The sequence below is a fragment of the Diorhabda sublineata genome, chromosome 6, assembly GCF_026230105.1.
Source record: "Diorhabda sublineata isolate icDioSubl1.1 chromosome 6, icDioSubl1.1, whole genome shotgun sequence".
Lineage (NCBI taxonomy): Eukaryota > Metazoa > Arthropoda > Insecta > Coleoptera > Chrysomelidae > Diorhabda > Diorhabda sublineata.
In genome coordinates, this window is record NC_079479.1 from 15094067 (window position 1) to 15107985 (window position 13919).

Below are 13919 nucleotides of genomic sequence, written 5' to 3' on the forward strand. Positions count from 1 at the left end.
AAGAATTTATTAAATATAATTTTTTACTGAAAAAAATGCAACTATCATGTAATCTCACGTTTTTTGAGTAATTAAAGTGTAAATTTTGATAAATAGCTCAAAATTGTATATAATGATTGAAATGAAAATTCCAATTTCTTAAGATTTTTTGCAACTTTTGAGAACATTTACTGGAGTAATTTATATATATTTTCAAACCATCATAAAGTACAGATTTTAACGAACGAAAAGAACACTGATTTTTTGAATAAAGGTGATATTTTGACGCGAGAATTTTCTATTGTATTTTTCATATTAAGTCAAAATAAGACGAAAAAATAAATGTTTTGAACCAAATAAATTACAGTATATTTGGGACATGAAAAGTTAAGTATTCACCAAATTTCGTAGAAAAAAGATCAAATCAAAAAAAATCAAAATTTGGTTACTTGAATTTTTTACATAAATTTTGAGGTTATTTGAAAAAATTGTGGATACAAAAGTTGTAGATCTCATTACCTACAACTTTGCAATTTAACTTTTTCAATAAAACTTGTAGTTTTTCCGGAAATCGAGATAAACTATTTTTCACCCTTAAAAACTCACCCTCTCCCACTTCTCGAACTCAGATCGCCCGTAATTTATTTTTTCTTCAATTTTTATCATATCCCCCTCCTTTTCCAATGAGTTTCATGCTACTATTATTTTTTTTTCACTTTTTACCATTTTGAAGCCTTCTATTATAGTTAACTATAAAATTTTCCCAATCGTTACACATAAAAACTGAGTGACACATTTGGTTTTTGTTTCCCTTCCCTTCCAAGATGCTGCGTTGTCCGTCGCCTTCCATATGTGAACAAGAGACATTTGTGATTGATGCAAGATGCCATATCATTCCATTTTCTCCCTGATGTCATCTCGTCTCATAGCATGCACCACTTAATACTGTTCTGGTTATCAATCTCTGTGAATATCTTAAGTTGGATAATAAGTGGAGTATATATATATAAAATTACGTTAGGATCTACTTCTGCTATAATCAGAAATTGTCGAAAATGAACATGAAAACTCGTGTATGCATATTTTGAAAAGCAAATTTCCAATAGTTTTTAATATATATTTCTACTCAGCTCATTGTGATATCCTCTGTTTATGATTTAAGCATAAACACATGAAACGTGATAATTGTAAGAAACGTACTTATCTTGTATATTTTTTGAAACTCTATCAAGCCATTGAAATGTATAAGGACTTTTTTGATTGACCATCAATTAAAAATTCAACAGAGCAACAGGATAAAGTACAAGAGTTTGAATACCTGGGAGTGAAGGTAACAAGGAAAGGAGAATAAATTTAAGAATTCGAGGAAAAATCGACAAGAGGCAATAACACAGTTAGTGCTCAAGGCAACCTATTAAGGTCCAAAGTTATCTCGAGGGTAAAAAACCTAAAAATTTACAGGACACGTCATGAATAAGAAAGAGGAAAACAGACGGAAAGAGGAGTGTTGAGAAAAATTTTTGGATGAATACGAGTGGAACAAGATGAATAGAGAAGAAGAAACAATGCAGAGATTAAAATATATATGATCAGGTAGAGATCGACTAGATAGTAAGGGCATAAAGACTGCGTTGGTCGGGACATATAACCAGAATGAAAAAAAAACAGGTGGGGGAAAAGAGCCTTAACAATTAGAGGAGCCGCAAAAAGAAAAAGAGGGCGTCCACATAGAAAATGGCTAGGTGCATGCGAGGAAGACTTACAGAAGTTAGGAATAGCGAACTGGCGTGAACTAAAGGAGTATATATATATATATATATATATATATATATATATATATATATATATATATATATATATATATATACAAGATAAGTACGTTTCTTACAATTATCACGTTTCATGTGTTTATGCTTAAATCATAAACAGAGGATATCACAATGAGCTGAGTAGAAATATATATTAAAAACTATTGGAAATTTGCTTTTCAAAATATGCATACACGAGTTTTCATGTTCATTTTCGACAATTTCTGATTATAGCAGAAGTAGATCCTAACGTAATTTTTTTATATTCTTCAATTGATTTCAAAATAATTTAATTAGAATCATATTACACCTGCAGGACTCAATTTTCAGTTATTTTTTTGAAAAATCTGACAGATTCCGTAAAAAAATGGAAACAATATTTGGATATTCAAATACGGGGAATTCGACCATCCCATTTTGTTAACAAAAATCGTTTAATGTATAAGGTTGTTCAAATATTTAGGAAGATTCAGGCAATTCATGGTAAATTTTTAACCTGACTTTGAGGAATCCCAAGCAATCACACTGGACATGTCGAAGGCTTTGCTTTGCTTTGCCAACCTTCTAGATAAATTAAGATCGTACAGTTTGTCGTACTCATTTATTGACTATCTTAGTAGCTTTTTCAAAGACTGATCCATCCAGGTCGCTATGAACATACCTCAAAAAGGTTTCAGATAACGCTGGTGTTCTCCAGGGATGCATCTTGTCACCGTCATCAATACCGATCTTGAAAACATTCTGGAGTGGAGCGGAAGCAATCTGATTAAGTTTAATGCAGCAAAGATTCAAGCTGTCGTTTCTACAAAGAAGGCTGACATTGCGGTTCAGGATTTGGTCCTGTCCAGTAATAAAATTTCACCATTGGAGCCCTCTTTAAAACCAAAAAGATATATACTTCGCAACAGCTTCTAATCCTCTATAGTGGGAATGCTTTGGGTACCTAGGAGTAGTAATAGAAGACAAGGGAGTAGAAGAATTAGGAAGTATCAGATCAATGAAGTCAAAATACGTGTCAAGAAAAACAAAAATAAGAATATATAAAACGGTAGTAAGACCCACCGAAAAATATGCACGTGAGGCATGGATATTAAAAAAGGCAGATGAAGCCATGTTGGAAAGATAGGAGAGGAAGATACTAAGAGGAATCTACGGAGGAGTACACACAGAAGAGGGCTGGAGCAAAAGAACTAATAAAAAATTGGAGGAACGGATGCCAAAATTAGTACTGCAAAGAAGACCAATAGGGAAAAAGAGAAAAGGGCGACGGGGCGACAAAGGAAGCGATGGTATGACTGTAATAAAAATAATAATGGAATGGAGAAATATTGTGTGAAAAATGCAAAATAGAGGACTTTGATATACAGGGTGGTCCAACGAAAAGTTTGCACCTAGCTTTTCTCCTTTTTTTGTAATTAAATTCAAAAATGCTCGGACACGTCGATTTTGCTTTTGAGGGGGACACATTTTTAACATATTCAATCTGCGTCTTTAACCCCTAGCGGGGGTGAGTTGTTATCCTAAAATTTTAAATGAAAAGAGGGGTCGACCGATATATTATTTGAAAGGGCACAAAATTGTCCTTCTAATGATACCCTATTTGTTGAATTGTACTAAAACAGTTCATGCGAAAACTTATTTGTATTTTTCATTAATACCAAAATTTTCAGCTTAATGTCTTTAACGCCGTTTTCGCATTAACTGTTTTAGTAAAATTCAACAAATATGGTATCATTAGAAAGACAATTTTGTGTCCTTTTAAATGATATATCAGTCAAAATGTGTTCCCCCCTTAAAAGCAAAATCATGTAGAGCATATTAATATATAGTGGAAATGCAGTTTCAATGGTAGGACATTAATAAAAATAATACCAACTGGATATTTTTCATTGTCATAATATTGTGAGAATAATTTCGGAATTGGCCTTTGAAATTTCAAAGCTTTTTGATCAACTCTTTTTTATTTCGAGTTTTCAAAAGTATTGTACTCCACTAATATCTTTAAAGAAACATGAAAACTTTACGTGTCGAAGTATAAAGGCTCTTAAGAAGAATATACAAGGATAAAACATAAAACTATACCCTGAGGATGCTCGACTCAATACAGAAGGAAGCAATTCGACTTATAGGCGATCCAGAGTTGACCAGAAACTAGGACGGCTTAGAACATAGAAGAAAGGTCGCCGAGCTGACACTGTTTTAGCGAACTACCACGGAAGATGCTTTTCTGACCTAGAGCAATATTTACGGGACCTACTCGACAGGCAGACGTGGATCATGAACAACAAGACTCAATTTATCGAAAATTCTTTCTTTGGAGAAGTGCCTGAGGAACCAGCTACCAAGGCACGTCTTTGCGGGACACTACAATCTTCAGGAGTTTAAGATCATTATCCGCAGACACCTCCACGCAGCAGGCACTATTCGAACTACTCTTGTGCTTTGTTTTTGCATAAAAAAACTGTATAAAAATTTACCCGTTGTTAACACAGCTCATCATGGTATATTCTGTATATTTTCTTGTTATAATTCAACTAAAAATGTTTAATAATTCATCATCTAACATATTGTAAGTAAATTTGGTGTAAATAGCTTACTATAATATTATATACTATCCTCCACTGTATTAGTTATAAATTTTTAGCTGGTTAATTTTTAATGAAAGGTTAGTAAACTGTTAATTGGAAAAAATAGAAAACTCATGAATCGTATAAGTAAAACTCACGAAATTTACATTTGAAGAAATATTTTTGTTTTCTTCTGAGAGAATGTATTTTTCCCTATCATGCTTGCTTTTTAGATCAGCAATCAATTGATCTGAATCTGCTAATGCTTCTGTTCTGGATTTCTCCAGTTTTTCTTTAAGAATATGAACCTAATATAAAACAAAAACAGATACATAATATACAATTACAAATAAACAATCCCAACTTAGAAATACAAGATTATAAATATAACTTACTTCTCTTTCTAATAGTTCTCTATGAGTTTCAGCCTCGTGAAGTTGATCCCTAAGAGATGATAATTCCATGTTATATCTTGCTTGCTGTTGAGTCAAAGTTTCGTTATATTGGACCTAAAATGATATTTTTGAAGTTGAAACAATTTCTTCGTTTGAAAAAATGTACGGTATCATTATTTCTTTTTATGTTAGATGTCAAAATTAGTTTGGCAATTAAATAGGTTTACGTGGAACAAAAATTTTTTTATTATTCACTTTTTCAACTCATCGATTTTATCTCAATTCATCAAATCAAAATAAGTGTTCGATTTAAAAAAATATTAATAATCTCTGACGCACTAAAAAAAATTTTAAATACATCTGGTCTTTTTGTGACATTCAACCCTTTCCACTCGTATATGTCTTTTGTGAGGACTATTATTTTATCTAGTTATCTGTCTACTCGGAATTTTTATTTATATGGGATTTTTTTACACAGATGTTTATTCAAATTAAACACAATAATTTATTACAATTATCTATATTATAATAAATAATAATTAACTAAAAAAAACTTGAAAAACACTAAATAAAAATAATTGCTTACAAAAATAATAAATTTTAAGGATAGAGAAACACAAATCAAACCTAACCTTACCACAATCACTACCATTGTCACTAAATAAATTTATACGCAATATAAAAATAATTACGTTTTATAATGTTTTAGTGTATGGTAACGTTCGAAACAATCACCATATTTAGTCTAGGCTTATGGGTGCAAGTGTCACAGTCTTTTTTCTTCCCATCATTTTGGCTTAAAATATGTAATTTACCATTTAGTCGCTCTTCTGTATCTGCAGATGATGGTCTGCCAGAAGTTTTGGAACCCTTTTGTCATCTCGTCAACCAATTTCCTAACAAACTTTAGATGGGCCAATAGCGTTTGGTGAATATTATTCTAAATTGATAGGTGACAGAAAAAATCCGTATACTTTCAGAAAATTACAAGATAGATGGTGGAAAAGACAGTTTGCATAATATCGTACATAATATAGGTATTTGATGAGGCGAAAGTGAAAAAACATTAGAGAATTGACGACAATGATTTTACGAAGAATAAAACAATATCTCAAGGAGGGTGGATCTATTATCTTCATGGAGAAAATATACATTCATTCTTCACTCACTCATTAAAAATCTTGCGACTTATAACAGTAACGAAGGGGTACCAGTTATAGTAGAAAATGGATTCTTGAAACATGCTTTGCTAATTTTCAAACATGAACTTTTTCATCTACAAAAAATGATTTTTTTTTCAATATAGTATAGAAATAATCATATTCAAATTAATGATGGTAAATCAATACTTCTTTTTACATCGAATAAAACATTCTAAACTCAGTCTTTTATTCGGAACCAGTAAGATAAATCACGTGGTTGGGGACATCACAATTACATACCAAACTCAATTTAAATTCACCATTGTTATAATCCATTCTACTAAATCGGTAGTCTGCAAAATCTCCTACATTTGCATTTTGAAAGGACCAAATGCTTGTTCCCAAAATATGTCATTTTCAGATAATTGGCTAAAAGTAGATTTATATTATATTATTTAGATGTATAAGCTGAGGCTTTAGACTTTTGAACTCGACAAAATTTGGATACAATACATTGAGATTGCTACCATATCTCCTCGATCTTAATCCCATTGAACCTCTTTGGGTTTTATTTAACCCAAACCACCACATTTAGATTGTCAGATCTGGAAATTTCTGCAATAACTTATTTCAACAATTGTTCATTATTTCATTATTAGAATGGCATTCTCTTACAAAGATGTAAGAATAGATTGAATTGTTATTATTATGGGAAAAACTTATGCACTACTCAGCTTGGAGCCGGTATCATTTACCTATCCCGGATACAAAATATCCAGAGGATTATGAGTGTTCAATATAGCTACATCGATAAGGACTGAATTGACTCTTTCTATCAACCACCACGATATCAGATCTGTTATTCGTCACCTGTCTGTCGGTGATAATGTACCTATTGTAGTATGATCATATTCGAGCACTTTCTGCAGCTGATATTGAGAAGACCGAACTTGTTGGCCAGTTTCCTGAGGATGATTTTGCACACTTGGTTATGCCGGTGTAGATAGTCGGTATTAGCTAACACACTACAAGCAGATGTTATATGTTGAATGGTCTCTTATGTTTGTTGTCACTTTTTGCATACTGATTGAGTAATTGGATCCGTAATAACATTTTTCTTGTAGTTATTCGTGTTGATAACTTAATCCTGGATAGCAATCATGAAGCCTTCGGTCTCTGGAAAGAAATTTTTGCTAATACACCATCTGTTTAGAGCTTCTTTGTCAACATGCGGCTGGTTGAGGTCGTGATGATGTCTACTGTGTAGTGCCTTTGGTTCTAGCTACTCGTTGTCCCATACTATATTTAAGTCAGATTCTGGTGATGCGAGGTTGAGGGGTGAGTAATCCTTATCCGCCTTGGATATAATCCGATGTAGGGCTGAGATTCCTAATTTATATGAAAGAATTCATGTAGCTTCATTACCAGTTAAGAATGCACTTTGAGAAGGCCGATCAAGCCCTATTTTCGGGATAATGTTGTTCTAATTGTGGATGACTTCGGATGGAGGTTGTTGTTCTTCGTCATCATTGTTCATGTCAACCTCAGAATACCCTAGGGGTCTGTCTCCAAAAGAGTACGTTAAAACGGGCGTGGCATAGCCTGGACTAAGTTGCTTGCATTTAATTCGGACTTTATAAGTGACTTCACTCTTTTAGTGTATTGATCCTGGATTCTAGCTTTTGCCTGCTTGTGATACAGTTACTTAGCTTGTTATTATTATTATCATTATTATTGATGAAGATGATATTCAGATGATGGTGATAAGTGAATTCTGAGAGTGAAAACAGTGAACTCGAAGAGTAATGTATAGAAATCAAAAGTTAGTTAAGGCTTTAACCTCAGTGTATACGTCATGTTAAATAGTTGAAATAAACCCTTTTTCATTTATAAATGGTCAAAGTTTTCTCAAAAACATTTTCAGGTTTATCTTATTCTCAGGATTTTGGATTGAAAATATTGGACCAAAATTACTCCTCGGAGCGAACGTACGATTATATTATATATAGCATTTATTTAGAGTGCAGTTTATGTTCTTTGTTTGAGTATCTTATAGTCAAATTGAAGTTAGAGAAGTAATAGTACATAATCTGTTATTTCCAATTGCACTTTTGCAGTTGCAACTAATTACAATTTTTGAAATCTGGATCTTACCTCTAATTTTTCCAATTCCGTCTTTAGCCTCAATGAATCTTGTTGATCCCTGGGACCATGTTCACTTCTTACTCTAAGTCGATCAGATTCTGCTTGCATTTGTCTACAATATTCTTCAGACCGTTCACGAAGTTTCCTTTCTTTAATTGCTTCAGCTTGAGATTCTTCAACTCTAGATTCGAGTTCTCTTCGCAACTTTTCTGCACGTCTTATATCGTTTCGTAGGGAATCTACCTTCTGCATTACCGTTTCCAATTCTTCTTCTTTGTCCCTAACCTACATGGGAAGGTTAATTTATTCTCAAATACTCCATAAATACAATTTTTTTATCATCGATTAATAAGTCTTCGGTTTAATAAACAAAAAATAAGAATTATAGTCAAATTTTGAATTACTCCACAAAATTATTTCCTTGGCCAGTTCAATAATTATCCAACATTAATATGTCATTTTTTAAATTGATTTTTGTATGGCCTTTTTAGAAAAACAGTGCCATTTTTTTGGCGATTTTATTTTCAATCTTCAGTAATAATCAACGTTAATTATTTTACCCATTTCCAGATAATAATTGATGAAAAATATACCATGTATATATCCAAAGGATGTAACGTTGCCACCAGCCGAATTTTATCGAGGACAGTCTATTAAAATAACTGCCGTTTAATTCAGATAGATTTTTCTGAAAAGCACAATAATTTTCTAGTCAAGGTTTTGCCTCAACGGTATTTTTACCAGTAGAACAACGATGCACGATCAAACCATAGAATTATTTATTTAATTATTTGTTAAAACTTCGGAATTGTCTAAATTAAAAAATTCGAACTACTGAAGGGAATGGGTTCAAAATTTGACAGCTATCGTTTGAAAGGTAAAAAAGTGATTTTTGTCACTTTTAACCGCCAATCTGGGGACTTATTGATTGATGGTACATATTTAGTATTTAGTTTACCTGTCTCGATAATTTTTGTTTCTGTTGTCTAAGTTCTGCTAATTTGTCTGAAACCTCTGCGTATTCAGTCATGGCCAATTTTTTTTGTGCCAATGCATCCTTTAGTTCTATATCCTGAAATTTCAATTTTTCATGAAGATCTTGTTTGTCTTTCAATATTTCATCTTTTTCTTGTTTCAGCATCCTAACGAGTTTCTCCAACTCCTTATGTTTCACTGCTGAAAAACACGTTAAAATTTCTATCAATAATTAGTAATTAGCATAATTTGAATATTTTCGTCTATTAATAAATAAATCTGATCCTCGCCAATAAAACAATAATCCTTCGACCTTGGGAATTTCAAATTACCTTCTTTATAGGAATTCCAAAGCATCTCTGTTTTATAACCTTTTTAAGTTCCTAATAGCATGTATTTAACTTCTCCTCTCCGATATACCTGGTAGACGTTGGAAAAACCAATACAATTACAAGAACCCAGGCGAAATGTTTTAAATCGAAGAAAAGTTCATTCTGTCTCGAACGCCTGCATATCAGCGGAGTTACGATACTCCTAGAGATGGGACACACGCGGTCTATATATATAGTGAGTTTAAGTAGTTATCGAACTTTGTTTATTGTGCTACCTCATCATCATTATCGACCTAACACTAAGGTCCATATTTCTTATTCAATATTTAGGAAATGTGAAATATGGCAAATTTCTTCAGATCATCAAATGACAGAATCAGACATTATTGATATATAATAATTTCTTTCCTTTCACAGAATAAGAGCTCATTATTTTGATCGAATATACGTACACATTTCTCCGTACAACTTCTCCAAAATAATAATCCTTCGACTCCGGGAATTCCAAGTGATCTTCTTTTGGGAAATTCCAAAGCATCTTTTAAAACCTTCTAAAGTTCCTCATAGCATGCGATTAACTTAATCCTTTTCGATCTACCTAGTACACGTTTTAGGAAAAACCAACATATTTACATGAGCCCAGACGAGGCTTAAAATCGAAGATTCTATCTTCTTCTTCAGATCAATAAATTGGCAGAATCAGACATTATTGAAATATCCTTTTTCCTTTCACAGAACAATAGGTCATTATTTTTGTCGAAAATGAAAAAACAGAAATAGTCATGTATTATTCAGTCAATAAGTTAAAACAAAAAGCCCCATATAAAAAAAAATTTATTTACCATTATCAGCACCGTCTAACGAATCTATATGCAATTCCTTAGAATTAGTCGTTTCTAAACTTCTTAATTGAGATTCCAATTCACAATTTCTCTTTGTTAGCGTATTAATTTCATCTTGCAGCCGTCTTGTACTATCTGGAGACATTTTCTTTTCTATTTCCTTTTCTTGGTTTGTGGCCGTAGCCATCATATCACTTTTATTTCGTTGATTGTGTTTATCCATTAAATTTGTCTCAACATACACCGCCAAATTACTTAAATCGCAAAGGTAGCTTAAAAATATAAAATAGATGTTATTAAAAAAGCAATACCAAGAGTCATTACAGAGAATAACCATAAATATAAAGCAACGAACGGAATACAAATATTAATGATATCAAGCGTCAATTTGAATATTGAATTTTTAAAGTTGATGAATCTAATATTTTTTAAAAGATATTACAAAATTTATCACACCACAATTCTTAACTAATAATTCCAAGACGATGAATACTTAAGTATTCGAGCTCGGAATATATTAGAGTTAGTACACTTTGGTGTTTAATTTTGCCACAATCACAAAACAAGAACTTCTGAGACCTTTTTATTTGTTTTTCTTAATTGATAGTTTTGGCAACACTGCGAGAACGAGTTCGTGAAAAATAGCCCGAGTTGTGGAAGGGCAATTAGTGGATTTTGCATCAGGACAACGCACCTGCCCATAACTCGCTATTTGTGAAGCAGTATTTGTCCCATTTTTCAATTAATATGTCTTTTATAATTGTAACAGGAATATTCTTATATAAACTACATTCAACAAAATAAATGCACATTCTTTAAGAATTTTTATATTTTCAATTTTTTTTAAATCCCATATGATTTTGATATAGTATTAATTTTGGTATAATTTTTTAAAAATATTTGATTTGAAAATGGGGTGAAAGTAGCGTTGCCAGGCGTCCGGATGAAGCCAGACATAAGTAGCCTTTTTGATTGCGAGTCTGGTCAAAATAAACGGTGTCCGGCTATTGTTAGGCTTTTTACATTTCTGAGATAAAAATATTCTCGAGTTCAAATTTTCAAACTCCAAGAAGAAAACCCAAGCACAACTCCTATCCCATTTAGCAACAAAAATGGTGAGACAGAAATTTGGAAAAGAAGTTATAAAACCCAAAGTTATTTGTGATTACAAAGATACTATGGGGGGATTTCATCATTCTGATCAGTAAATATCGTTTTAGTTTTCCAGTAGAAAGCAAAAACATAAATATTATAAGAAAATTTTACAACTATTTATTGATAAAGATGTCTGGAACTTCTACATCATATACTCCAAAGTTTCGGAAAGAAATTGATTTGATAGAATACAGCATGCAGCGACCTCAAATTATTAAAATTCCAAAAGAAAGACAACGCACGAGTCCTAACCCACATATATATCACAAGAAAAATTTTTTGAATATACGAGTATATTAACAAGGTATGTTTATTATGAGTTATTATATGTTAAAGTTAAACTAAAAGTATTTCTTCTGCTATTTACAAACCAAAGAAATTTTTTTAATTGATAATCAGGCTATAAATTGTCCCTCGAATAGCCATGAGACGGAGAAAGTTAGAGTATGTCAGTGTCTGGTTTCCAAAGAAATTAATTTTAATATAAAGTATACAAGACGGACAATATTTTATTCAATTCTTGCAAACAAGAGGTTAAAGGTTAATTTCGTTTGATTTACACTAATGAATCTATTTCAAAAAATGATCCGTTTCTAATATTTTTAACTTGCAATATACTTCAACATCTTTTAGCTTTTAGTAATCCAGTAAACGAAGTTTGTTTTGTTAAAAAACCATTTGAAAATGGCAAAAGCCCATAATTTTTCGGGCGTAATTTTTTTCATTTATTTGACATACCTTCCTTGTGTAAACGAAAATCCAATGAACGGGAGATGTAAACCAGTAAAAGCATTATTCGCTGTCGGTGGTAACACATCTGACAATCGAATATCTGCATCATCAACATCAAAATTTGAAGTATCAGTAGGACTAGAAACTTCAGGTATATAGGGGGCTGTGCTATCTCTAATGCCATCCCAGTCCAAATTTTCAAACCAAGGATGATTCTATAAAATACATAAATTGTAAGAAAGGAAAAAACAGCTTACTGATTATCGGAAGGAACTATTTTACATTCTGCCTCAGATTACTAAAGTAATATCATTTCAACTCACTGCTTATATAAATATTCAATGGTTTGTATTACAGATAGTTAACAAAAATCATAACTCAACAATTTTTGTTAGTTTTCTGTAAATATCAACGGGAGTCTATACTGACCACATTGATGTTAAATAATAATATACCTTTGATTTTACAGTAAAAAGTTACTACCACTTCTACCAAGATAACAAAGGCAAGCTATGAGTTAAAATATCATATTTTTATTATCATCATTGGCATATTTTTTTATTTCACCAATATCACATCCAAATATACAAAAACATATATTTGACATGATACGCATCCCACAGGGTAAAAGAGAAATGCTTTATTGTCAAAAAATTGTTACAATTTGTAGACAAAAGCTTGTAAAAACTAAAAAAAAAACAGAAGAATTACTAAATAAGCATACAAGTAAAATAAAATTTCAATATACAAAAGCAAACTACAATGGGTAACAAAATTATAGGTAATAGTAATAGGTAATAATTAGTATATGTCATATAGCAAAAATTAAACCAGTATGCAGCATGCCCAGAATTAAATATTATTATTAGAAGTCGAGCACGGAGTAGAAGGCACTTTCCAGTAAATATGCCCTAAAATTATTGCGGAATGCGGAAAAAGATGATATCGATTTGATTTAAATTGACAAGTGATTGTGCATATTTTTCCATAGTAAAATATTGAGCCCTTAACTAATTCTGAACGTGAAGTAGGTAGATAAAGGTCGTGCTCTGCGTCCCTAAGTAGATAGCCGTGCAATGATATTTCTGAAATTGGAGAAGCGTGCTTACAAATAAGGCAAACCAATTCAAAGATGAATAAGGAAGGAAGAGTCAGAATTTTTAATTTCTTAAAGAAGTCCCTGCAGTGAGTCCTGCTGTTTAGTCCGAATAAATATCTAACAGCTCTCTTTTGCAGTTTGAAGATTCGCTCAAATTGAATCGCACCACACACACACACACCCCAGAAGGGAGAGACGTATCGGAGATGTGACTCAATAAGGACATAATAGACTGATAAGGAGATGTATAAATTCAGTTCTTTGGAAACATCAATGGTGGTGTTATTCAATAAAAAGGCAGCAATGTATTTTTATATGATAAAACTTTAGTTTTAGAAACTTTGAGAGAGAATATCAGAATCGCACCATGATTTAAGGGTGATTAGGTCACTAGATGGTCCTATAAAGTGCCGTGAGATTAGGGTTGCTTCAAGAGAAACTAGTTTCGTCTGCAGAAAGACATATTTTACCGATAGTGTCTACATAGGCGATGTCGTTTATAGACAGAAGAAACAAAATTGATCACAGTGAGCCTTGCGGCGCTCCACATTCCGTTGTCTTGAAAGAAGACATCGTTGTATCAACCCTTACTTCTGTTGGTAAGGTATGACTTAAACCATACGAAATCACAAAAAAGTTGTTGCAGTGGAGTGATGGCTGTTTAGAGGCTAGAGTAGGCATTATTTAGGAGGGAGAATATAGCATCATTTATGCATTTATTACTTAAAGACCCAAATTCATGGATAGT

At 32.2% G+C, this 13919-nt stretch overlaps 1 protein-coding gene across 7 annotated transcripts in view; it reads right to left on the reverse strand.

The window, feature by feature from the left end:
* The window catches only part of LOC130445787 (serine/threonine-protein kinase Genghis Khan), a 119624-nt gene that overhangs the window by 61427 nt on the left and 44278 nt on the right, over window positions 1-13919 (reverse strand). For 3 of the 7 annotated variants that reach the window (XM_056781653.1, XM_056781655.1, XM_056781654.1), the window contains 6 exons: window positions 12079-12287; window positions 10186-10457; window positions 8995-9212; window positions 8046-8321; window positions 4750-4863; window positions 4513-4662 (listed from right to left, as the gene is read on the reverse strand). In XM_056781653.1, the coding sequence (XP_056637631.1) occupies window positions 4513-4662; window positions 4750-4863; window positions 8046-8321; window positions 8995-9212; window positions 10186-10457; window positions 12079-12287 (1239 nt within the window). The remainder of the gene's footprint in view (window positions 1-4512; window positions 4663-4749; window positions 4864-8045; window positions 8322-8994; window positions 9213-10185; window positions 10458-12078; window positions 12288-13919) is intronic. The other 4 variants (XM_056781656.1, XM_056781657.1, XM_056781658.1 and 1 more) reach the window with 3 other exon arrangements.